The sequence below is a fragment of the Sminthopsis crassicaudata genome, chromosome 5, assembly GCF_048593235.1.
Source record: "Sminthopsis crassicaudata isolate SCR6 chromosome 5, ASM4859323v1, whole genome shotgun sequence".
Taxonomy (NCBI): domain Eukaryota; kingdom Metazoa; phylum Chordata; class Mammalia; order Dasyuromorphia; family Dasyuridae; genus Sminthopsis; species Sminthopsis crassicaudata.
The window spans coordinates 45,205,958-45,232,466 of record NC_133621.1 but is presented as its reverse complement, the minus strand read 5'-3'; the positions used below and the strand labels follow the sequence as shown (position 1 = coordinate 45,232,466).

General features: G+C 34.7%; 1 protein-coding gene across 1 annotated transcript in view; it reads right to left on the bottom strand.

The window, feature by feature from the left end:
- The window catches only part of LOC141545211 (calaxin-like), a 28,597-nt gene extending 5,881 nt beyond the window's left edge, over positions 1–22,716 (bottom strand). The window contains exons 1-3 of the mRNA XM_074272236.1: positions 22,504–22,716; positions 10,201–10,356; positions 6,955–7,059 (exon numbers count right to left, since the gene is read on the bottom strand). Coding sequence (XP_074128337.1) covers positions 6,955–7,059; positions 10,201–10,356; positions 22,504–22,588 — 346 coding nt within the window. The 5' untranslated portion in view covers positions 22,589–22,716. The remainder of the gene's footprint in view (positions 1–6,954; positions 7,060–10,200; positions 10,357–22,503) is intronic.
- Positions 22,717–26,509: the final 3,793 nt, after the last annotated feature.

Below are 26,509 nucleotides of genomic sequence, written 5' to 3'. Positions count from 1 at the left end.
TGGTCAGAAGGAGATTTACAGGGGTCTCTTTGCTGATACTGGGTGCAGGACTCATATTGTACATACTTGGATCTGTAGTCCTAGAACAAAGTTCCAAGGTGAGGAGGAGCAGTAACACACCAGAGTTTTGGACCAAAGGGGAATGGTGAAAGTTCTAGAGTGGAAAAAGAGTATTTATCATTGCTCATAGAACAGAGCACAGGCCAGGAGGTAGTAAACACACCTCTCCTTAGACCATGCCATTGTGGAAGAGCTGAAAACATACAAAACCCCCAGAAATAGGTCTGAGGGCAGCAGCATAAAATACCTTAAGCCTAGACAGTGTCCCTTCCATCCCAGGAGCAAAGCCCAATTTTAAGCATAAAGTTAAATTAATAAATAAAATGGAAAAGTGAACAAACAACAACAAAAAAACCAAAAACCAAAAACAAAACACCAAAGCAACAACAAAAAAGTTACTATAGTGACAAGGAAACTCAAAACACAAACTCAGAAGACAACCAAATCAAAATTCCTACATCTAAAGCCTTAAAAAAAAAAAAAAAAAAAAGGGAATTGGTCTCAGGTCTCAAAAGAATTCCAGGAAGACTTCAAAAAAGATTTTAAAAAACATAAGAATGATGTATAGAGAGGCCACAAAAAAAAGAGTCAACAGCTTGGTAGAGGAGGCACCAAAAAAAAATGCTGGAGAAAATGAAGAAAATAACACTTTAAAAAACAGAATAAGCCAAATGGTAAAAGAGGCACAAACATTCACTGAAAAAAAAATCTTTAAAAAGCAGAATTGGCCAAATGAAAAAAGATATTTAAAATAAAAACTCACTGAAAAACTCCTTAAAAAATTTTCCTTAAAAATAAAAATAAAAACTCCTTAAAAAGCATATTTGGCCACATGGGAAAAGATGTACAAAATTTTACTGAAGAAACATTTATTACTTAAAAAGTAGAATGGGCAAAATGGAAAAGGAGGCTCACTGAAGAAAATAATTCCTTAAAAATTAGAATTGGGCAAGAGAAACATGATGACTCCACGAGACATTAAGAAATAATAAAACAAAATCAAAAGAGTGAAAAAGAAGGAAATGTAAAATACCTTATTGAAAAACAACTGACCTGGAAAATAAATGGAAGTGAGGTAATTTAAAAATTATTGTACTATTTAAAAAGCCATCATTAAAATAAAAAAGGGCCAAGAAATCATATTCAAGAAATTTCAAGGAAAACTATTGTGAGATTTTAGAACCAGAAGGTAAAATCAAAATGGAAAGAATCCAAAAGATCAACTCCCAAAAGAGATCCCAAAATTAAAATTCTCAGGAATATGATAGTCAAATTCCAGAACTCCCAGATCAAGAAGAAAATAGTGCAAGTAGCAAAAGAAAGTAGAGCACAATCAGAATAACACAATATTTAGCAGTTTCTACTTTAAAGAATCAGAGGGTTTGGAATTTAATATTCCATAAGGCAAAAGAGCCAGGATTATCTATTTAGCACAGAAGAAAAAACAGATATTGAGCAAAACAGAAGATTCAAATATTCCTCATAAAAAGACTAGAGCTGAATAGAAAATGACTTTCAAATACAAAATTCAAAAAAAGCACAAAAAGGTAAATAGGAAAGAGAAATCCTAAGGGATCCAATAAGGTTAAACTGTTTACCCTCCTACATGAGAAGATGATACTTGTAATTCCTAAAAAGTTCCTCATTATTAGGGTAGTTAGGCGTATACATTGACAGAAGGCATGGGTATAAATTGAATAAAATAGGATGACTTCTAAAAACATTAAAATTAAGGGATGAGAAAGAAGAATATACTGGGAGAAGGAGAAAGAGAAAGGTAGAATGGGATAAATTATCTCACATAAAAAGATCTTTGCAGTGAAAGAGATAATGTTGAGATTATCATTGGATGAACAATGATTTAATCTTATTCGCATCAGAAATGACTTAAAGAGGGAATAATATACACACTTGGGTATAGAAATCTATCTTAATCTATAGGAAAGTCAGAGGTGAAGGAGATAAGAAAAGGAGAGGCTGATAGAATACAAGGTGAATTTGGGGAGGTAAAAGTCAGACACAAAACATTTCTGAGGATGGACAAGGTGAAAAAAAAAAGAGTAAAATAAACAGGGGAAAATAGAATACAGGTTATTATACAATAATTATAAGTGTGAAAAATTTTACAGCAAGTTTCTCTGATAAAGGCCTCATTTCTAAAATATTAAGAAAATGGAGTCAAATTTATAAAAATAAGAACCATTCTCCAATTGATAAATGTCAAAGGAGGCAGTTTTCTGACAAAATAATAAACGTTATCTCTAGTTACATAGAGAACATATCTATATATGTTCTTAAATCACTATAGACTAGAAATATGCAATTAAAACAATTCTGAGGTACTACACACCTATCAAATTGGTTAATATGAAAGAAATGGAAAATGACAAATGTTGGAGGGGATGTGGGAAAATTGAGACTTTTATGCATTTTTGTTGGTGTTTTGGAGTGATTCAACCTTTATGGAAAGCAATTTGGCAGTTATCCCGATTTGTGGCATATAATCATGATGGAATACAAATGTATTATAAGATAAGGTAAGGAGGATGCTCTCTGGAAAACCTGGACTTACATATGAACTAATGCAAAGTGAATTGAAGAGACCAGAACAGTGGATACAATAATGGCAATTACATATTATTATGTAATAATCAACTGTGAATGCCTTAGCAATTCTGAAAAATACAATTATCCAAGACAATTCTGAAGGACTCATGATGAAAAATGAAGGACTTATTATGAAGATTATCCATCTTCAGAGAAAGAAATAATGGAGTTTAAATGCAGATTGAAGCATATTTTTTTTTTTAAACTTTGCCTTTTTGGGGGGGAATGTTTTCTTTCACAACATGACTAATATGCAAATGTTTTTCATGATTGTTCACATATAATCTATATTAAATTTCTTGCCTTCTCAATAGAATTAAAATTAAAAAAAAAGATTGTTAAAATTGTTTTTACATGTAGTTGGAAAAAATGAAATATTAAACATATTTAAATTATTTGTATTCTTAGGATTATCATAAAAATTAAGAAAATGCCAAACATGACAGAAGAAATTTATTCTATTTATTTTTAATAGTATTTTATTTTTCCAAATTCATGCAAAGATAGTTTTCAACATTCGCCTTTGCAAAACCTTTTGTTCCAAATTTTTCTCCCTCTCTTCCCCTGCTGCCTCTTTCCCAAGACAGCAAGCAATCCAATATAAGTTAAACATGGCAATTTTTCTAAATACATTTCCATAATCATCATGCTGCACAAATAAAATCAGATCAAAAAGAGAAAAAAATTGAGAAAAGAAAAAAGGTCCCAAAGAAACAAATAACAGGACAGCTAGGTGGCACAGTGGAGAGAGCATTAACCCTGAAGTCAGGAGGACCTGAATTCAAATCTGGTCTCAAGACACTAAACACTTCCTAACTGAGTGACCCTTAGCAAAACAAATAAACAAACAAACAAACAAAAACCAAATAACAAAAAGGTGAAAATACTATCCTTTGATACACATTTAATCTCTATAGTTCTCTCAATGCAGATGATACTTTCCATCCCAATTTGGAATTGCCTCAAACACTACATTGTTGAAAAGAGCCAAGTCCATCACAGTTGATCATCACATAATTTTGTTACTGTGTACAATGCTCTCCTGATTCTACTCACTTCATTTAGCATTGGTTCAAGACTTTTCTGAAATCAGCCTGCTTATCATTTCTTATAAAACAATATTCCATAACATTCACAGAGAAAATCAACAGTTTAGAAAAAGAAGAAAGAAAACGACTCCTTAAAAAGTACAATTGGCCAAATGCAAAAAAGATATGCACAGTCCAAACTCCCAAGAAACTATTTTAATGACCTAGAAAAAAATAACAAAATTCATTTTGAAGAACAAAAGGTCAAGAACTTCAAGGGAACTAATGAAAAAAAATCAAATGAAGATGGCCTAGCTATACCAGATCTAGAACTATATTATAAAGCAGCAGTCACCAATTTGGTATTGGCTAAGAAATAGAGAAGTTGATCAATGGAATAGGTTAGGTTCACAGTACAAAATAGTCAATAACTATAGCAACCTAGTGTTTGATAAATCCAAAGGCCCCAGCTTTGGGGATAAGAATTCACTATTTGACAAAAAAAACTGCTGGGAAAATTGGAAACTAGTATGGCAGAAACTAAGTATTGATCCACACTTAACACCTTATACCAAGATAAGGTCAAAATGGGTTCATGATCTAGGCATAAAGAACAAGATCATAAATAAATTAGAGGAACATAGGGCAGTTTACCTCTCAGACCTGTCGAAGAGGAGGGAATTTGTGACCAAAGAAGAGCTAGAGATCATTATTGATCACAAAAGTTAAACATTTTTTGTACAAACAAATCTAATTGCAGTTAAGATTAGAAAGGAAGCAATAAACTAGGGAAACATTTTTACAGTCAAAGGTTCTGATGAAGACCTCATTTCTAAAATATAGAGAGAATTGACTCTAATTTATAAGAAATCAAGCTATTCTCCAATTGATAAATGGTCAAACAATAAGAACAGACAATTTTTAGATGAAGAAATTGAAACTATTTCTAGCCATATGAAAAGATGCTCCAAATCACTACTGATCAGAGAAATGCAAATTAAGACAACTCTGAGATACCACTACACACCTGTCAGATTGGCTAAGATGACAGGAACAAATAATGATGAATGTTGGAGGGGCTGTGGGAAACCTGGGACACTGATGCATTGTTGGTGGAGATGTGAATGAATCCAACCATTTTGGAGAGCAATTTGGAACTATACTCAAAAAGTTATCAAACTTTTGACCCAGCAGTATTTCCACTGGGTTTATATCCCAAAGAATCTTAAGATAAGGAAAGGGACCCACATGTGCAAAAATGTTTGTGGCAGCCCTCTTTCTAGTGGCAGGAAACTGGAAACTGAGTGGATGCCCCTCAATAGGAGAATGGCTGAATAAATTGTGGTATATGAATGTTATGAAATATTATTGTTCTGCAAGAAACGACCAGCAGGAGGATTTCAGAGAGGCCTGGAGAGATTTACATGAACTGATGCTGAGTGAAATGAGCAGAACCAGGAGACCATTGTATATGGCAACAACAAAATTATATGATGATCAATTCTGATGGACGTGGCTCTCTTCAACAATGAGATGATTCAGACCAGTTCCACTTGTTTAATAATGAAGAGTATCAGCTACCCCCAGAGAGAGAAGTACAGGAAATGAGTGTGGACCACAACATAGCATTTCCAACCTTTCTATTATGGTTTGCTTGCATTTTTGTTTTCCTTCTCGGGTTTTATTTTTTTTCTAGATCATATTTTCCTTGTGCAGCAAGATAACTGTATAAATATGCATACATATATTGGATTTAACATATACTTTAACATATTAAACTTGTATTGGACTACCTGTCATCTAGGGGAGGGGATGGGGGAGAAGGAGAGGAAAAATTGGAACAGAAGGTTTTGCAAGGGTCAATGTTGAAAAATTATCCATGCATATGTTTTGTAAATAAAAAGCTATAATAAAAATATGTATACATATATTGGATTTAACATATATTTTTAACATATTTAATTTGTGTTGGACTATCTGCCATCTAGGGGAGGGGTGAGAGGAAGGAGGGGAAAAGTTCTAACAGAAGGTTTTGCAAAGGTCAATGTTGAAAAAGTACCCATGCATATAAATAAAAAGCTATAATAATAATAATAATAATACTAAAAAGATATGCACAGTTTGATAGCTCCTTGGGCATACTTCCAAATTGCTCTATAGAATGATTGGATCATTTCACAACTCCACCAACAATGTATTAGTGTCCCAGTTTTCCCACATCTTGTCCAACTTTCATCATTATAATTTCTTGTCATCTTAGTCAATCCATGAGGTATGAAGTGGTACCTTAAAGTTGTATTAATTTGGCATAAGAAATTTTAAAAAATATTTGCAAATATATTTAGACACATGATGTACTAAAAATAAGTGGAAGGTTTAAATTATTAAAGAAAATTAAATGTTAATAAGTCAAATTAATATAATGAAAAGTAGAAATAATTCCTATGCTGCTTATTGATTTAATGCAACAGAATTGTCTTCATTATTGTTCGGTCATTTCCATTTGTTTTCAACTTTTCATGGCCCAATTTCTCGGCAAAGATATTGGAGCAGTTTGCTGCTCTTTCCTTTTTGAGACCATTTTACAGAGGAGGAAACTGAGGCAAACTGGGTTATGTGACTTGCCCAGTTTAAGCGTCTTAGGCCAAATTTGAACTCAGGAAGATGAACCTTTCTGATTCCAATCCACTGATTCTATCCACTGAGCCACCTAGTATCCACTGATCTTCATTACAAAACTAAATAAATCATAATGCAATACAAATGTGAAGGAAATTGCTAAAAGTACCAATGGCAAATTTTGAGTTGGGGTAGTTGATAATTATATGGCAGCTTTCACAGGTTTTAAAACATTATTAAGTAGTTATTAAAACTATAAAATCTTAGGCAAAAACAAACCAACCTTGATCAGTAGAACAAAATCTACATGTTAGAAATAGGATAAAATGTGTACAAAAGATGACTTTTAAAGGATAAGCATTACTCTTGAGGGATAAATGGTTGAAATTCTAGAAGAAGTGAGCTGGGTGAGGGAAGTATTTATGAGACAATTGTTTATTTTGTTTTTTTAAATCACACCATGTTTATAGCACATTTCTCTAGCTAGCCCATATACTAAATACTAAATACCAGATACTAAAAACTATTTAAGTGTTTAAAACTTTAAAGAATGCTTGTATACCAGCTTTTAAATCACTGAGAGATGAAATCAAGCCTAGTTATGGTAGTCTAAAAAAATATCAATGCCAGAAATTCTTACATTTCAATTTTTCTTCAAAAGTTCCTCGGAGAAATATGGATAATCCTTCAACCCACTCAGTTGTATTAATGTGATTATCATTGTCTTTATCAAAAGCACCAAACACTGAAATATAAAGAGGGTGTAGGCTTACAATTACTGCCATTAAGAGACAAATTCTAATTCTTTCTTATTCTTATTATAATTCTACAGTATCCGTAGTAGATCAAGAGTTATTTACCAGGAGTTTGTGTTTAAAAATATTTTGATAAATATATTTCACTATAATTGGCTTCCTCTTAAATTCTATATGTTTTATGTATTTAAAAACATTATTCTGAAAAAGGGGTTCCAGGCCTTCAGCAGACTGCCAAAAAGGGTCTGTTATCCCCCAAACTTATCAAGAATCCCTGCTTCAGTTTTTTTTTCTCATTTTTTTTCTTTTTATCCGATTTTTCTTGAGCAGCATATGGAAAGGTGTTTAAAAGAATTGCACATGTTTAACCTAAAAAAAATTCCTGCTTTATGTAGAGCAAATATATATTTCTACCATATATTAAGCAAATGTTTAGAGAGTTTTCCACCTGGGAAAGCCCTAATTATTATAGAAATGTGAGGTGGTATTATTGGTTTGAGATATTTTCCCAGTAAGTGTATTTACCATTTTTAAGGTCTATAGAGTTGAAACAGTGTCAGTGGTGGTAAAGATTAGGCTTGTCTACAACAGCACCTATGGGGCAGGAAGGCTCCAAGTTTTCATGGGGATCATGGGAAACACAGGGCCTTGGACACTACGCAGGGGGAGGGGAAGGAGTGGAACCCCCTCTTCCTGAAATCAATGACCTTGCCAGCTGGCACCAGGTAGAGAGTCCATCACCCATTATGGCCCGTGCTCTTTGGACATGAGAAAGGATCAGCCATTTTGACAAAACAAAACACACGAGGACCAACATACATCTGGAAGAGAGTGACACAATTCAGAAAGCTTAATCTTGACCAGATCAGAACAACTGGCTATCTGAAGGGAAAGAGATGCTCAGGCTGTAAATCAGGTGTGCGGCGCCCAGGGACTGATGGTGGACCAAAGGGCCCTCCCAAGAGAATGGCCAGTCTTTGGTAAGAAAGAGCTAGGAATAAAACAGGAAAACTGATCCAAGGTGTAGTGATCAATGAAGCTGAGAGGTTTACAAAGAAAATATTTGGGAAATGAAAAATAATGAGTAATGCCATAACAATATAATGTGAGCCAGGCATCTAGAGACCTTAGAGCTTGTCAGCCTTGTTTGACTATTTCCTCCTTCCTGCCAGAATGCCAACCTTGCCTGAGCTCTCCATTTGATCAAGTTCTTATGGACCAATTTCAGTAAAATATTCAGTAAGTTTCAGTGGTGGTGGTGGTGGTGGTGGTGGTTTTTAAAGAATCATGACCCCATGGCTAAAATGTCCTTCCTCTTCAACTCCACCTCATTTAACTCTTGGGTTCTTTCAAGGTTCACCTCAAATCAGGTTTCTCTGATGTCCTGATTTATCAAACGTATAGAAGGAACTGAGTCATATTTATAAGAAAAAATTATTCCCCAAATGATCAAAAGATACGATCTATGCCCAAAGGGTTATAAAATCATATGTATCCTTTGACCTAACAGTACCACTACTAGACATGAATCCTAAAAAAAATTCTTCTTTAAAAAGGGAAAAAACCTTTATGTATAAAACTATTTATAGCAGCTCTTTTATCAGGGCAAAGAATTAGAAACTGAGGGAATGCCCATCAATTGAGGAATGGCTGAATAAATTCTGGTTTGGGATTTTGAAGGAATATTATTATTCTATAAGAAATGATGAGCAGGATGCAATCAGGACTTGGAAAGTCTTCCATAAGCTTAAGCAAAGTAAAATGTACTGTGTACATAGTAATAGCAAAGTTGTGGGATGATCAGCCGTGAAGGACTGCTATTCTCAGCAATAAGATGATCCAAGACTACTCTGAAGGATTTTTGATGAAAAATGCTATCCATATCCAGAGAAAGAACTGATTGTGTCTGAATACAGTCTGAAGCATACTTTTTATCTCTTTTTTCCCATAATGGTGTTTTTTAAAGAGAGAGGGAGATCTGTGTTTTCTTTTGCCTCATTACTTTTATGGAAATATTTTGTACAACTTTACATGGACTTTCTCAATATGAGGAGTATGGGAAAGAAGGGGAAGAATCTGGAACTCAAATTTTTAAGAACAAATGTAAAAAACTTGCTTTATACATAACTGGGGAAAAATAAAAATATTAAAACAAAATAAAAAAAAAAGATTTAGCTCAAACGCCATATTCTGTAGATCTTTTTCCAGACACTGCTAATTTCTAACACCTTTTCTTTTTTTTTTTAATTTTATTTTTTTTTATTTAGAATTTTTTTCCCACAGTATATATGCATGAGTAATTTTTTTTTTACAATATTATCCCTTGCATTCATTTTTCCAAATTATCCCCCCCCTCCCTCCACTCCCTCCCCCCCGATGACAGGCAATCCCATACATTTTACATGTGTTACAATATAACCTAGATACAATATATATGCTAACACCTTCTTCTTTAAAATTACCTTCTTGGGGTAGCTAGGTAGCACAGTGGATACAGCATCAGTCCAGAACTCAGGAGGACTGAGTTAAAATCTGACCTCTTCCTGGCTGTGAGACTGTAAGCAAGTCACTTACCATAATTGCCTTAGGGGAAAAAATTTGTCTTCTCTCTTCTGTGTATACATCTTTTATATAGTTATTTATTTACATGCTATCTCTTCTACTAAAAGGTAAATTGGAGGGCAGGGGCTGTTTTTGCTTCTTTTTTGTATCCCAATGCTTAGTACAGGGTCTGGTACAAAAATCAGTCCTTACATGGTTATTGATTATTAAAAATAGAAAAGGAAAAAACAACTCAGAGCTATGTAAATTTTTCATTTGATTATTTTCTAAAAATAAGTTTAGTGCCATTAATGTCAGATACCTTTTGTTTTAAGTGGTGTGTGTGTGTATGTGTGTTATACACCCAGAGGGAAAAACATTAAGTGAATTTCCCCAGATAGTGTTCTAATAGAATCTTTTATAAAATGGACCAAAAGGGATCTTTTATAAAACTTTCACATAGGAAACTGACCACTGATCATTCTGTAAGAGGCAGCTTCCTCTAAAATACCCATTTGTCATTTGGTTTGCCTGAAGTTTTGAATATCACTGATGAAAAGTGGCACTTAATAATTGCTCTGACTTCTTACCCCTGTTCATAAGCATGTCGTCAGTCATTCCAAATGCACTATGCAGGACGTTTCTAAACTCACTACGCTCCAGGCCGCCTCGAGTACCTTGTTCATATCCCTTTTCCATAAATGAGTAAAACAGTTTCACAAGACGTTCCATTTCATTTTTGTTGACTGTAAAATGAAAAAGGGAAATTAATAAAATTTTAATTTAATATAATATGAAGCACAATAGGTGAAGAGCTGGGGAGAAGTGTGTTCTAATTTTTTTTTTCCTGCCACTGTTTGTGAATGGGACTTTTAACCTTTTATATTCCTGATTTGCTTCCATTTAGAAAATAAAGGAGTCAGGCTAAATGACTCCTCGTCTCTTCTAGTTCAACCTTCTAATTACTGAGCTATTTTAAATTCAGTTCAGTGCAGAAAGGATATATAGTAGAGTAATATCTAGGAATTTTTGTGCTTTGGTCAAGGATAATGAACATGGTGAACAGTTTACCTTATAAAAATGAGAGCTGGCATTTACATAGCATTTTAAGGTTTGCAAAGAACTTTACAAATGCCATTTCAGTTAATCCTCACAACAACCTGAAAGAGTTTTATTATTACCATTCCTATTTTATAACTGAAGGACCAGAATTAGAGGTTATGTTACCAGTTACCCAGAAAGTACCTGAAGTTGTATTTGAACTTGTTTTGCTGACACCAGTCCTCAAGCTATTCATTCATTGTACCATATAGCTTATTATTATTATTATTATTATCATCATCATTCCTGCCTTATGGGATGAGTGTTCGAGTACAGCCATTTTGTAGCTTTGCATTATAATTATTTTATATAGATGCTAAGTTTTGGTGTTTCTCTTTTGCTTTTTAGCCCCCTCTAAATTCCAATCTCTGGGGGGAAAAAAAATCCCTGTTCTCCCTGGTCATTTGTATGGAGATAATATATATACACACACACACACACATACCATGGGGCCATGGAGATAATATACATACATACATACATATATATGTATATGTATGTATATATATATATACACACACACACACATATATAATATATATATACACCATGGTTCTTTCCTTTAGAAAATTACATAACTTTATATATAACCTTGGAGTCAGCAAGGGAAGCAGGCCTTAATAACTATCTCTAGAGGAGATGAAATAGTTATATAATTTGCTTTAATTAGGTTATTTTTATTGATGTTTTTTTGTTTTTATATCATATTGCTTTCTGATTATACACTTTTCCAATTCCTATCCAGTAAGACTGTTCTTATTTAAAAAAAAAAAAAAAAGGTAAAAGAAATTCAAAGTTCAACAGAATCAACCAACATTTGTACTGTATCTGGCAGGACACACAACATTCCATATTCATAGTCTCATCTCTGCAAAGAAAGGAGGAACATACATATTTCTAAAAACTCCTCATGGATGCAATCTTGGTCATTTTAACTAAGTAGCACTTGGTTTTGTTTTACTATTCTTTCCTCTTACATCCCTGTGTATATTGTTTTCCTGATTTTACTTAATTTGTTCTGTAGTAATTCATATGAGTCAAATTATATTCTTTAAATTCTTCATAGTCATCATTGCTTATATATGAATATAATATGATTATATTCAAGTATGTTTTGGCCAATCCTCAAGGCATTTACTTTACTACAATTCTTTACTAAAACATACACACACACAACTTTACAAACAATATATTGTTATATTCAGGATTTTTCTGATTTTGAATTTCTTGGCAGTAGGATTTCTGGATCAAAGAGTCATTTATAAAATCATAATTCCAAATTGCTTTGCAAAGTGATTGGACAAATTCATGGCTCTCCCAACAATATATTAGTATGTCTATCTTTTTATAACTCCTTCAACACTATTTTCATCTTTTCTCATCTTTGCTAATTTATTGGGTATGTGGTGGAACCACAGTGTTATTTTAATTTTCATTCTCATTACCAGTGATTTGGTGCAATCTTTCAAATGATGGTTAATAGTTGCAATTGCTTCTAAAATGATTTGTTTTATACCCTTTAACTACTTAATCATTACATAATCACTCTTAGATATATCTATATATGTACACACATGTGAATTCTTGACTCTTGGTTTTATACATACACATACATACATAAATATTTGCTAATTCTCTATATATGAGCTATCAAGAGATATTTGGTGTGACAATTTCTTTCCAAGTTTTTCTCCTTATCTTACCCTATATGTACTAATTTTATGCATTCAAATCATTTTAAATTTCATCAAAATCATTTTACCTTCAATGTTTCCATTATCCAATATTTGGTTAAAAATTATCTACCAACCATAGCTGTGAAAGAAGTCTGTTGTGATTCTCTTCTAATTTTTTAATGGTAATTTTTAATATTTAGGTTGCAAATCCATTTTGAGCTTATTGTGGCATGTGGTCTAAGTAATTAGTTTAATTGTTGCATTTTCCCAGCTGTTCTCATCAAATATGAAGAACCTGAGCCCTTTCCACCTTCAATGATATTGTCCTTTCACATTCATTCTATGATCTAGCTCTCCTAGTCTTCTTGTTTCTTACACAGGACAGTTTTAACTCTGTATCTTTGGCCTTCTCATCACAAATTCTGTATGCTCTTCCTCCTTACCTGTTCCCCTGCCTTCCTTCAAGATCCAGCCCAGCCCATCCCCAAAATACATCAAAGAAAGAGGAAAAGGACTTCTCTGTACAAAAATATTATAGTAGACTCAAACTAAAAACTAAAAGGGTACCCACTTATTGGGGAGGCTCAACAAATGGTGAATGTGCAAATATTAGTCCATACACACAAAATGGACAAGTTTTTTTTTCTTTTTACTAATAGCATTTTATTTTTTTTTCAACTGCAATGTAAAGAGTTTTCAACATTCATCTTTGTAAGATTTTGAACTTGAAATTTTTCTTTCTTCCTCTTTTACCTTCTCCCTGCCAAGACAGCAAGCAGTCTGATACAGGTTATATTAGTCATGTCATGAAAAAACTCAGAACAAAAGAGAAAAATCACAAGAAAGGAAAAAAAAAACAAGAAAAAGTAAAAACAGTATGCTTCCATCTGCATTCAGACTCCTTAGTTCTTTCTCTGGGTATGGTCAGCACTCTCCATCATAATTCCCTTGTAAGTAGTCCTGGATTACTGCATTGCTGAGAAGAGCTAAGTCTCTCACAGCTGATCATCACATGATGTTTACTGTTATTGTGCCTGGTTCTGCTCACTTCACTCTTTCCAGATTTTTCTGAAATTCACTTGCTCATTTCTTATAGAATAATATGCCATTACATTCATATACCACAAATACAGAAGTTGATATCCAATTGTACAGAGTAAACAATTTCAAAGAAGATTGTTCTATGTAAAATTGTAAAAGTTTTCACAAAGTGAAAGAGCAATTTACACAGTGACAAGATTGTGAAGAAAAAGTATATTTGAAAGACAATTGAATTTTGATTAATGCAATTGTAAAGGAGTGGGGCATGGGGTGCTATGTGTCCTTGTTTTGCCCATATAGATTATATATATTTACATGCATATGATTAGATGTGGCTCAAAGGGAGGCAAGAATATAGATCTCTAGATATCTATGCTTATACAAGGGCTATTTTGGCTCCTGCTGGGACATGCAAGAATTGGGGCTAGAGACTGACCATTCTGATCTCCTCAGAATTGGGGGGGGGTAGGCTAGAATTATCTGTTTGCTTCAATATTTAGCTGGGGCAATAATCTTTACGTTTAAGTTGTACTTGTAGTTGCTATCCCTTAATGGGAAAGAGGGACCCTAAGTTAAATATCCAAGGCTTAACTCCCTTTTCATCAGCTGCCAGGTCTACAAAGAATACATATAGCAAATAAACTCATTTATCTAAGTGCATAGCAAAATAGATATCAGAGAAAGTATACATATGAAGATATAAAACCAGATAATAATAAATAAATGAGGATGCCACTGACATAAAATAACTCAGTTCAACAGAGTTTCACATTTCACTCAAGGGAAAATTTCTCAAAGTCTCCACTATAGTAGGCTGGAACATGCTAACTCTTTTTCATGTTGCTTTCTTTTCAGTCTTTCTCTCCCTTTAGAAACATGAAGAGGGTTTGAAATTGTGGGTATTCTCTCCTGAGCTGAAAGTCAGATCAGGATCTCTTTTCTTTCAAGCACTTACCAACTCTACCCTTCATGAAGGAGTAAAACACCAAATAATCAGTCTCCAAAAAGGAAGAGATTCTTAGTAAATAGGATTTAAGCCACTTATTATACACAGTGATAAATAATGAGTCCAGAAAACCAAAGATTAATTATACCAATTGACTAATTATACCAATATATCCTTCCAAAGATGTAATGGATTTAAAATGAGTCATTCATAACTGGACATAGATAACATGGGGATTTGTTTCACTGGTCTAGCTATGCTAATTTTAAGGGTTTTGATTTTCTTTTTTTTTTTTTTTTTTTTTTTTGGTCTATAGGGAAAGTGCTGGTAGAAAGAAATAATGAACACTTGAAAATAAATTTTAAAATATGTACATGCCTGCACATGCGGGCACATACACAAAACCGAACTTCCACTTTCCACAGGAGGCTTTTCCTGCTGTTCTCAGCTTATCTTCTATCTGCTCTTTATGTGTCCTGTACCCGCCTATTTATTTATCTGTGACTCTCTCCCCAGAGGAATAGAAAGTGTTTTCTTGTGTTGGGTTTTTTGTCCTTTTTTATGTCCTCATTGCTAAGCACAACACTTGGTCAACAATAATCACCTAAGTGACTGTTGATTGGTTTGCTGTTTATCATACTTTAAAGGGGAGAACGGGCAATGACAGCCTAGTCCAGAGAGAACGCACAACTGCCAACTCATGTATGTGTGTGGGGCTCCTTCTACATCCAGGAATCTGTGATGCAGTTTGTATTAAAATAATTGTGAGGTCCATCCCCTGAGACTGGCAAAGCAGTCAAGAGGAAAAGGACAAATGTTGGAAGGGCTGTGGGAAAGGCACATCAAGGAGCCTTGTTGGTGGAACTGTGTATTGGTCCAGACATTCTAAAAAGCAGTTTGGAACCATGCCCCCAAAGCTACTAAACTGTGCATACCTTTTGGCTCAACAATAACACTACTAGGCCTCTATGTCAAGGATATTAAAGAGATCTATATGTGTAGAAATATTTTAGCAGTTGTGTTCATAGTAGTTAAAAAATGGCAACTAAGGAACTATACTATTAGAAAAATGGTTTAATAAACTAGAGCCTATCAATGTAATGGAAAATTATTGTGCAATAAGAAATTATGAAATGAACAGTTTGGGAGAAAACTAGGAAAATCATTGTGAATGATACAGAGTAAAACAAGATTTAGGAGAACCATTGAAATGATGACAATATTATACATAAAAACAGTTTTGAAAGACTTTAGAACTCTGGTCAAAGCAATATAAAGCATGAGTCCAGAAGACTGCCACTCACTCACCTCTTGCCAGACAGGTGATAAACTTAATAGGCAGAGGTACATACATTTTGGAGCACGACTATCAAAGCAATTTATTTTGTTGGACTATGCATATTTGTGATGCAGTTTCTTTTCTTTTGAAAAATTTTTTAAGTAGGAGATATACTTGTCATCTAGGGGAGGGGATGGGGGAAAGAGGAAAATTTGGAACATAAGGTTTTGGAAGGGTCAATACTGAAAAATTTTCCATGCATAGATTTTGAAAATAAAACCTTTAATAAAAAAAAATAATAAAACTAGGGGACGAGAGGGGCAAATACACGCAATAAATAATTTAAAATATAATAAAAATATGACCTTGGAGAGGCAATGTCTCTAGCAGATTAATGTTTGAATCCACTTTTCCTCAGGGACTTAGTGGCAGAGGGGAGAGGTTCCACTGGAGGGGAGAAAGGGGAATGTATTTGTACTTCCCATCTTGGCATATTTCTTTGTAAAAATTAATTGATCATTAATGAGATCAAGATTTTAATAGGTTAAATTATATTGATATGCTAAACATTGGAAATGATACTGAAAGAGAATATACAGGGTAAGGGATTAATCTGATAGCATTAAAAGAGTTCTATCTCCTAAAGGATATCTCTGGGGAGAGATATAGCCAATGATGCTGAGGATCTAACCTGCTTGTATATATGTAGCAGTAAGAAAATAAGTGCAAAATCTCACCTCATTAGTTTATTGACTTATTAGCCATTCTTGATTATTTAGTCTTTTTTTTTTTTTTTTTTTTTGATGGTGACTATTTTAAGATATAATTCAAGGTCTGGAAGTAATTTCACCATCTTTTCTCCAACAGATAGGCAAAATTTTCTCTTAAGATTATGGTCCTTTCTGAATTTTGTTTTTAGTTTATCTCTGGAGAGGGACCCTTGATTGGTCTAATCATTTTTATACTTGTGTAGCCCAAACAGGAGCAAATAACATCCTTTTAATTGTCCTTTTCCTTTGAAGAGTATGTTATAATTTTATTTCTAGAACTATTTAGTGTGCTTTGGTAGTTTGATTTTTTTATGTATTTTTTAGTTATTTTGAAAAAGTTTTATCTTATTAGTTCCTTCTAAATTTTATTACTACACAAAAATGGTAATTATATATATATATATATATATATATATATATATATATTATATATATATATATATATATATATATATACACACACACACACATACATATATATGCTTTATATTCTATTATTTTACTGAAGCTATTGCCCCTTTGCTTCTTAGCAAATTAATAGCTTGTCAGGAAATGATGAAGTTTTGTCTCTTTTTGCCTATTTATGCCACTAATTTTTGTTTCTTATTATTTTCATCAGTAATTCTAGAATGGTATCTAGTAACAGTGGGAAAAAAGATGTCATTTTTGCTTTACTCCCATATTGGGAAACTTTTCAGTGTTTTTCCTATGGCATTGCAGGATTATTTTTTAATCAGTATTGCACTGTCAAAACCTTTTCTTGCATATTCTGGTATGTGTAGTTTAGGTATTTTTGACAAATTATGTTATCCTGGTGTTGAATCATTTCTGCAACCCTGGTATACCTCTAGTTTGGTTATAGCAATATATCAAAAATTTTTACTATTTTTTTTTTTAATACTGATTAGTGAATGTAGTTACTTATTTCCTTTATCCTTCCCTAGTATAGATATTAAAACTATAATTTCAGTAAGGTGGAATTTTTCATTATATGTCTACACACAGATGCACGCACACTTGCTTTAAATGTACATAAAATAAAACCCATTATCCTTGGTTTAATTCAATCAATTTATCATTTACATTCCATTTCATTCTCCCTGATGTAAACATAGCATTTCTGGTCTAGAGCATACGCTATAACAATAAATTATTTATCACCCAAATATGGGGAGAGGGGAGAAGGTTTCTCTGAGTCCTTGCTGGTCAGAGTCCTCCTTAGCAGGCTGATGCTACACCTGGAAGACAGTCATCTACCTGAGAGCCTGTGGCTCCAGAAGGAGCCAAGAATAGTCAATATCTTAAAAGTGTATTTATACTTATATATGTATAAATGTAGTATATAAATATTATATAGTGTATAAATTATATTAATATTTAAAAGTGTATGCTCCAGCTCCAGGAGAAATGCCAGCAGCAGAACAAAGGTCTGTAAACAACATTTGTAGATAATGACCAAGGCCTTTGATACTGTCAAGTGCTTATGGAAAATTATGTCAAAATTTGGTTGTCCAGAGAAGTTCATTAGAATAATATGTCAGTTTTATGATGATGCTTGCCTGGGTTCTGGACAATGATCTCAACCTTTCACCAGTGGAGTGAAACAAGGCTGTACTTGCTCCTATGCTTTTTAGCATGTTTTCAGCCGAGATGACAAACGCCTTAAATGAGGAAAAAACATGACACTGCTGGTAAACTCTCCAATTTGAGAAGGCTACAAGCTAAAATTAAAGCTGAGGGAGTGTTAGTGCATACTTTTCTGTTTGCAGTTGATGGGGCACTCAATGAAGCCTCTGAAACTGAGATGTAACAAAGTAAGGACCGATTCTCTGCTGCTTGGGCTAATTTTGTCTTAACAGTTAACACCCAGGAAAACAGGACCTGGTCAGCTGGCCCCACATCCTCCACACATGGAACCTTCAGTTACAACAAATGGACAAGTTCTGGAAGCTGTGGATAAGTTCACTTACCTTGGCAGTATACCTTCCAAGGATGTCCTTAGTGATAATGAGGTTAACACATGTACTGTCAAAGCTAGCTCAGCATTTGGGAAGCTCTGAGTGAAAGAGTAGGAAAGATGTATCGGACTGTCTCGCAAACTGAAGCTCTCCAGAGCCCTCATGCTGACCTCATTGTATACCTGTGAAACCCATGTAATCCACCAGGACCACTCCAGGAAAACTAAATCACTTCCATTTGAACTGGCTTAAGTAGATTCTGCAGATCATCTGGTGGGATGATATATCAGACGCTGAGGTTCTTTCTCAAACTAAATTGCCAAGTGTTCCAACTCTAGTGCAAGAGGGTCCGACTCTGTTGAGCTGGCCATGTTGTTCGAATACAATATGTACACTTGCTAAAAAGACTTTGTCACGGAGGGCTCTCTCAGAACAAGTGCTCACAAGCTGGTCAGAAAAAGTGGTACAAGGACACTCTCAAGGTCTCTCTTAGGAATTTTGGAACTGATTGTATGTATGGGAGACACCGACACAGGATGGCCCAGCATGGTGTCCCTAATTAGAGAAAGTGCTGGGCTCTGTGACTAAAGCAGGATTGAATTACCTCAGAAGAAACATGAAATGCACAATTACAGAATCCTGCCCCAAGTGTCCATGGGGACTTCATGGGGGACCATCTGTGTCCAGCCTGGGGCAGAGCATTCCAACCTTCTATAGATCTAATCAGCCATTTGGACATCTCTAATAGTGATGTCATATTGTTCTTTCTTGAGAATAAAGCACAAAACTGTAAGTATATATTGGAAATACAAAAAATACAAACTTAAATCAAAACCTAATGACATTTTGGATAAGGGGGTCAAAAAATAAATCATAAAAATTCAGCGAAAGAAAATGAAGTGGGTGACATACCAAAATTTCTGGGATACACTTAGGTGTGTTGGCAAATGTATAATAACCAGTTGTCCAAAACCTATGACAATTAAATGTAATGCATATCCACATCCATATGGCACAGAAGTTCTCAAGTATTCTCTTTATGGCTTCATTTTTAAAAGCTGAATTGTCTAAAATCTCTTTTGCATAGTCAGTTAATTTGAGTATCTTTTATTTGTAAGTAATCTCATGTTTCTAAATTTGGAGTTTTGCTAGCATATAGAATAGATTCAGAAAATCAGTTTTTCCGATTTCTGTTTTACCTTATTAATTTTCCATTTTGACAGTTTTATTTTCCTATCTTTTACATCATGTTAGCTTTTAAAAGTAAATAAATGCTGTTTTTCCAAAACTTTCAGTTCTGCTCATTACTTCTAGTCCTTTTTATTTGTTCCTCCTCCAATTTCCAATGTCTTTTGTGCTTATCCTAGATTTATTTTCAGTTTTTATTTTCTACTTTATTAATGTATTATTTTAAGAGGTACATTTTTTGCTTCTGAATGCTTTAGCTCTGACCAGCTTTATGGTGGAGGCAGCTTATTCCCAGGAGAGAACTGATCATTAAATTATCAGTGTGAGCATTTACAACTTAGCCATTGACAAAATGCTATAAATCAGGGCCTAATTTATGGGCTTATTTATGTTCAATCAAGCTTTAATAGACGATAGAGGAAATGTTGAAATGAAGATTAAACTTTAAATTGTGACTTTTTTTGGAAGGGGGGAGAGCTGTTATACCTTTACCAGCATTTACCTCAGAAATTTGGCATGTCATTTTTCCTCATTAAATTTTAATAATTTATTCCTTGACCCATTATTTAAAATGCCTTTGTTATTAAATTTTGATTTAGATTTACAAATCTTTTGTTTCCTGTATACAAATAATTCACAATGACCAAGATGTGCTCTATCCTAGAAATGCACAGATGTTTGCATCAGGGACAGATCTATGTAGTTGGAAAACATGTGAAAGGTTTAAAGACAAAATGATGAAATGGATCTTAAATGGTAAGATAATTAAGAGAAGAAATCAATATGTTGTTTTAGAAGTCTGTGTTTTGATATATAAACTCCTATATCTTTATTCAAATCAGAGTAAGAATGTTTCCATGCAGAAATTTAAGTCATGAAAACCATATACATATATTTGTGTATAAGAACACACACATACATATATCAGCAATATTACATGATGATACTGGGATTAACTCATAATTATTATGACAGAAATCATATCAAAGAGCTATCATGCTCTTTCTAGAATCTGAAGATATCCAGCTTGTAAAGAAAACAAAAAAGCACTTTTAAAATAAGATAGAAAAAAGTGGATTTGATGGGGTTGTCATATCTCCCAAAAACCTGGATGATAAAAGGGACAGTGTGACTCACTGAAAAATCAACAACTTCAAGCAGAATGAACTACTCTATAATCATTTATTGAGCATTAATTATATTAAAAGGCACTGTTTATCACCAGAGATTTAAAGACAAAAATGTAACAGGCTCTGCCCTCAAGGAGCTTACATTCCAAGGGGGGAGGAGACATCACGTATGTACAAACGTGCACGTATCCATGCATGCATGTGTGTATATGTATGTCAACGGCAGAGTAAGAGAAAGGGATAAGCATTGCACAGGTAATTTCACTGGGATAGACAACTCTCAGATGAGTAAACTCCCTTCACCAATACAGATCTCTTCCTTCTCTGTTTTATGAAACATTTCAAATATGATAGGTTCTGTTAGAAAGGAAGGAATACCAAGCAGACGGAAGGAATATTGCTAGGGAGTAGACAGTCTACTAGATGGACAAAGACAAGTCTTATTATTTAAAACACTAAAAAAAGGTAATTAAAAAGCTTAGAAAGTAAGGTTGAGGACGAAACCTAAAAGGCCCACAGAGTAGAAAGGGACCTTTAGAGTAGGTATGGAAGACTGACCCAAAGGACTGTTCTCTATCCCCGAGGACAAGACTAGAAGTAACTAAAAAATGCAGAGGGGGAGAGTAAATAAGAGGAACAGCTGATAAGAATCCCTAAGACAATATATCTAGAGCTGAAGAGACTTCAGGGATCATCTCTGAGGTCCAATATCATTTCACAAGGGAGAAAAGCTAACTAACTTGCCTAAAGTCCTCTAGATACTCAGTGACAGAGCCAGAACTCCAACTTGGGGCCTCTGAGAACACATCAAAACACTTCCTGCTGTTCCACATTCCCTTTGCTAGACACTCAAAAACAACTTCTTCAATCTTTGATGAGGTGGATGTTTTCTTCCCAGAAAGAATTAAAAGTAAAAAATAGGCTATCATACAATTAAATTCAACATAATTGCTACATGCATCTAGTATTTTTTTTTTTTTAATGGACTGTGAACATCTACCAGTTAATTTAAAAAATGTTGATGAAAATATTGGTAGGTCAGAGAGAGAAGGCTTTGAGAACTCCCTTTCACTCCTGGTGATAGGAAATTACATGCAAACCAGAACAAAAATCATTTCTTGTTTTTTCAATATCCATGAATTCTCTGGCTATACTTGTGTTCAAGTCTTGATGACTGTAACCAGAGCAGAAACTGTCATGTTTTCTCAACTCTTTTGGTTGAACCTGTCATTTCATCAGTATGGGAAACTCCAGAGTGAGGGCAGTTAGATCTATTATTTAGTGGGCACCGAGAAGCCAAATGAACTGTTAATGGTAAGCAAAGCCATCCAGCTAACATATGCCAGGCTAAGGCCTTGAACCTAGGTCTTCTCGACTCCATCAACTTGCCCAGTCTGCCTCCTAAAGCATAATACTATTACTTTGTTGTTGATTTAATCACAATACTTTAAAAAACATTCATAAATGGCTAAAAGGGGAGTAGAATATATCTCTTTCTGTGCTGCATCTCCCTATGATGCTCCTCACAAGGCAGTTTGCATAGAGGGGAGCTCAGATGATCTGAATTCATGGAGCTGCCCTTCTCATACTGGATGTATGACCCCATACTGCTCAGTGCTCTGGGAGACTATTTTGGATTATAAACCACAGCCTTGCAGTGGCAGGAAGAGTTCCTCATCCCAATGAAATCCCGGTCCAGACCCCAGACCTCTCTATCCCTCACATGGACACAAACACCCCCCCCCTCCACCCCCGCTCCACTGTTCCAAACTAAGCAGTAGCTAGATATCCTGTCTGTACTCACAATGTGTGGCTGCTTTGCTCAGGGCTTTCACTACCTTCTTGAGGCTCCTCAAGTCGATGCTACCGCTCCCTTTCTTCATGCTCATGACTGAGCCAACAAGAACTTGGGGGGGAGGAAGGGGAGAATGGAGGCTGGGGCAAGGTACCGCTGCTCCCACAGGTGCTCTCTGGAGCTGCTAGGCTCAGGACAGAATGTTGTCATGCCAACAATTTAGGAACTAGACAAAGAAGATTCTGAAGGTAAAGAGGATAGATGGAACCCTTCTAGATGTAGATGTACTTCATGCTGAAGAAAAGGAAACTTCTTAGAATGGTTTGAATTGTTTAATTTGAGAGAGAGCATGGCCACAAAGCTTACTCAGGGACGTGGTGGGACAATCTCAGTTGGCTCCAAAGGAGCCAGACTGAAGGACCCTGGCCTCTGCTTAACCACTGCCTTGGTAATTTCTGGAAAATGACAATGAACACGATTTTTTTCATCAGCCAATTCTCCTTTACACACAAGCAGAGCAGATTTAAGTTCATTATTTGTAAGATGTACCTATGGCCTGCCCACAGAGCTAAGATACCAAAACTAAAATGATCTTCTTTAGGTATTTCTCTCTACAAGCTCTTTTCCAGTAGTGATGGAGAGGTGTCTTAGGGAGGGAGCTTCCCTTCTTTCTAATCCACTGTCAGTACCAGAGGCAGCACTGGTGGATACATACACCGACCCTTCCTAGCCATGACCTTGGGGTAGGTTCTAAAACGAGGCTGTCTATATAACCTGGTCATGCTGAAGGAACCATTCTGGCAACCCTAAGGTGCTACATCAGTCTGCTTTATCACGTGATCAAAGAGGCTTCCTCCTTACTGAGTTTAATTCGGTAAAACTTTTCTACTAAGCAGTTTTAAATGGTTATAAACATCTGCAAATTTCAGTCAAGGAATCACATCTTTTGATTTCTACAAAGCAAAGGCTGCTTCAACATCCTTGTGGGGAAAATAGAACAGTCCTTTTATTTTTTTAATTCAAGATTTGATTGGCAGGAATACTTTAATGTGAATCTGTTACATTATACAGCATTAGGTTTGAACAACTCCAGCATAAATAAGCAGCCTAGTTAAACCAGACATTTTGTCCTCATTTTTCTAGGGATCATTCTCTGATGGACCAATATCCAGAGGGCAACATATTTAGCACTGGATGGGAGTCCTAAGACTGAGTAGGAGTGTTTAGCCTGCAGATCCAGGAAGACCCATCAATAGTTCTTAAGTAATGTAGAAAAGGGGGATTAATTTCTGCTTTTCCTCAGGGAAGGGATAGAACTAGTGGAAATAACTAGGCTTGAAGGAAAAAAACAAAACAAAAAACTTCCTAACAATTACAGCCATTCAAAGATAGAATGAGCTACTTTGGGAGGGTCATACTTCTTTCCAAGTCTCTCATTTCAGACAAAAGCCAGATGACTTCTGCCATGTGTCAAAGGTCTTCTAGAGGAGAGAGATGAGTTGATGTATGGATTGCATTAGACAGCCTCTGAGGTTCCTTTCGACTTGGATTCTGATGTCATGTGAGGAAAGTTGGTTAAAATTCTAACTGTTGAATTTCTATTTAGTGAAACACTAAAAGGACTAAGATCATAGATTTAAGGATTGCAAAGTACTCTGAAATTCTCATTGGCTCCTCAAAACCACCCAGGCAGATAACCGCTATTATTATTCCCATTTTGCAAATGGGGTAACTGAGGCAAACAGACACGAAATGACTTGCCTGGGGGGGCCACATAGTTAGCATCTGCAGCAGGCTCTGACCCACCAGGTGCCTAACCTCCTTTGACCTAGGCCTAAGGTCTCTCATCTTTGGTGACTATAGAAATGTTGCTGAATTGACTGCTATTATAAAAGAATTCTAAAGTTCCAAACGTTACATAATTTTTCTTGCAATTAAAAAGTGACTCATATGACATTAAATTGGTGAGGGCTACCCTCTCCCCATTTCCCTAGTTTTTCTAGGTAAGGAAGTTCTGGCTTTCCTCGTCTTAGACTTTAAACTGAAAACATTTTCCTATAAGGAAAACAAAACAAAATAAATGAATCTATCACTTCAGAACAGAATAGCACTTTCCCACTTAATTTTCCTGAGATTCCTTTTATCATATTCTGCCACAAAAATTCTTCTGTCCTTGAATGAATACATCCAGGCCCTAATGCTTTTGGTTCCTAGAGGAACAATTATCTGCATACTAGATAAAATTCTGTTTAGGAGAACCTTATTATATTTTGTAAAACTCAATATGCCCAATGATTTCTAGAAACCAGAAATAGTAAATAAACTCAGAGTCAAATCAGTATAAAAATCCACATTTCTACTCAAGCACTAATCCCAAAACTATTTGCTAGTTGCTATCAAGGGATTTCCTCATATTTATAAAACTAGTGGTCAACATTTATAAAAGTTAAAAGAAGAGAGGCAAAATCTATCTTAGTAAGAATTTGGAATAAATATAATTCATAAAATACTATCATCCTATCCATTTTTCTTTCTGCATCCTTTATTGGAAGACTGTTAAAGATAGTAATCAAATAAACGATAAAACAGTCTGGCTTTCTTTTTAGATAACACTGCAGAGCAGCACAAAAACAAAGACCAGAAAACAAGGCTGTCTCCAGATAACATATAAATACTCAAGGCAAATAAAAACCAACATATCTGGCATCAATGATCACTGTTCCTTGGACAAGGCTGGAAAATTTGACAAAAATAATCTGAATGTAAGACAGCTAATGAAAGAGGTGTTTTATACATGTTAAAATCAGTACTTCTAGAATAACACAAATCATCTCCTATACTTATCTTTTTACATTTTTGTTACAGAAGACCATTTTTAGAAATGGTTAATTTCTATATAAAATGTCATTCTTAAAATCGCCTATCTTTTGGTTGGCACCAGTATCACAGCCATTCAAGAAATGAGTTAAAAATATTTTGTTCTGGAGATGAAGCTCTTTAACAACCTGACGTGTATTAGAGAAAATCCGTTCTTTCCCTGCTGGCAAGTTGGGGCTAGGGAAAGGCCGCTTTGCAACTGATCCCCCCAAGTGCTTTCTGGTTTTCCATTTTCTCTGTCACCCACAAAGGGAGCAGAAAGGAACACAGCTATTTTTTAACAAAATAGCCATTTATTCAGCCTCTTGTCATGCCAAAATATTCTGTGCATTAAAATACTACAGTTAAAACACCCTTTATAACAGGCACAATGGACAGTAAATTATATTTCATGTAACTGATTATAAAAGTGTGAAGTAAAAATGACTTATCGGTTCCTTTGAACATTACTGGTAAACATAATTCAGCAGCAGAGGCACCCAATCTTAGTAAAATATGCCACAGGAATAGCAATCATGTCATTCTTACATTACTTTAATCCCTGTCTTAATTCAATATTAATATATAAAGACAACAAACTTTTTGAACGGTAAATTTACTGAGATTCTGGCAGTAGTTTTATGTAACAAGACATATAGCATACTAGGCCTGCCACTTAACTTGCTCATAGCAAATCAGCTTCAATATGAAGCCGTAAAATATCAAAAAACCTGCTTTTTACATGCTAAATATTTTCTGCAAGTGTGCAATTAAACAGTTAATGAACTTATTATAGGAAGAATAAGGAATTACACACTTGAAACAATGCAGCTGGAACATAATTCATACAAAAAAATAATGGTCACTGGTTACAATAAAATTTCCCTGGCTAGTTAAAACTTAAAATAGTATAAAACATGCACAATATTTCAGAATATTTTAGCTATCTATACCAAAAAAAACCAAAACAAAACAAAACAAAAAAAAAACCAGTGTCTCTATGAAATGATTCCCTCCAAAGTGTAACCAAAATTAATTCAAATTATGTAACACACTACTGCTAAAAATATTCAAAAGATTGAAGTGGAGGTAAGTTTCCTAGGTTTTGGAGCTCACTCACGCTGCCAAGTGCTGTCTTTCTTTACTACCTGAAGTAGCT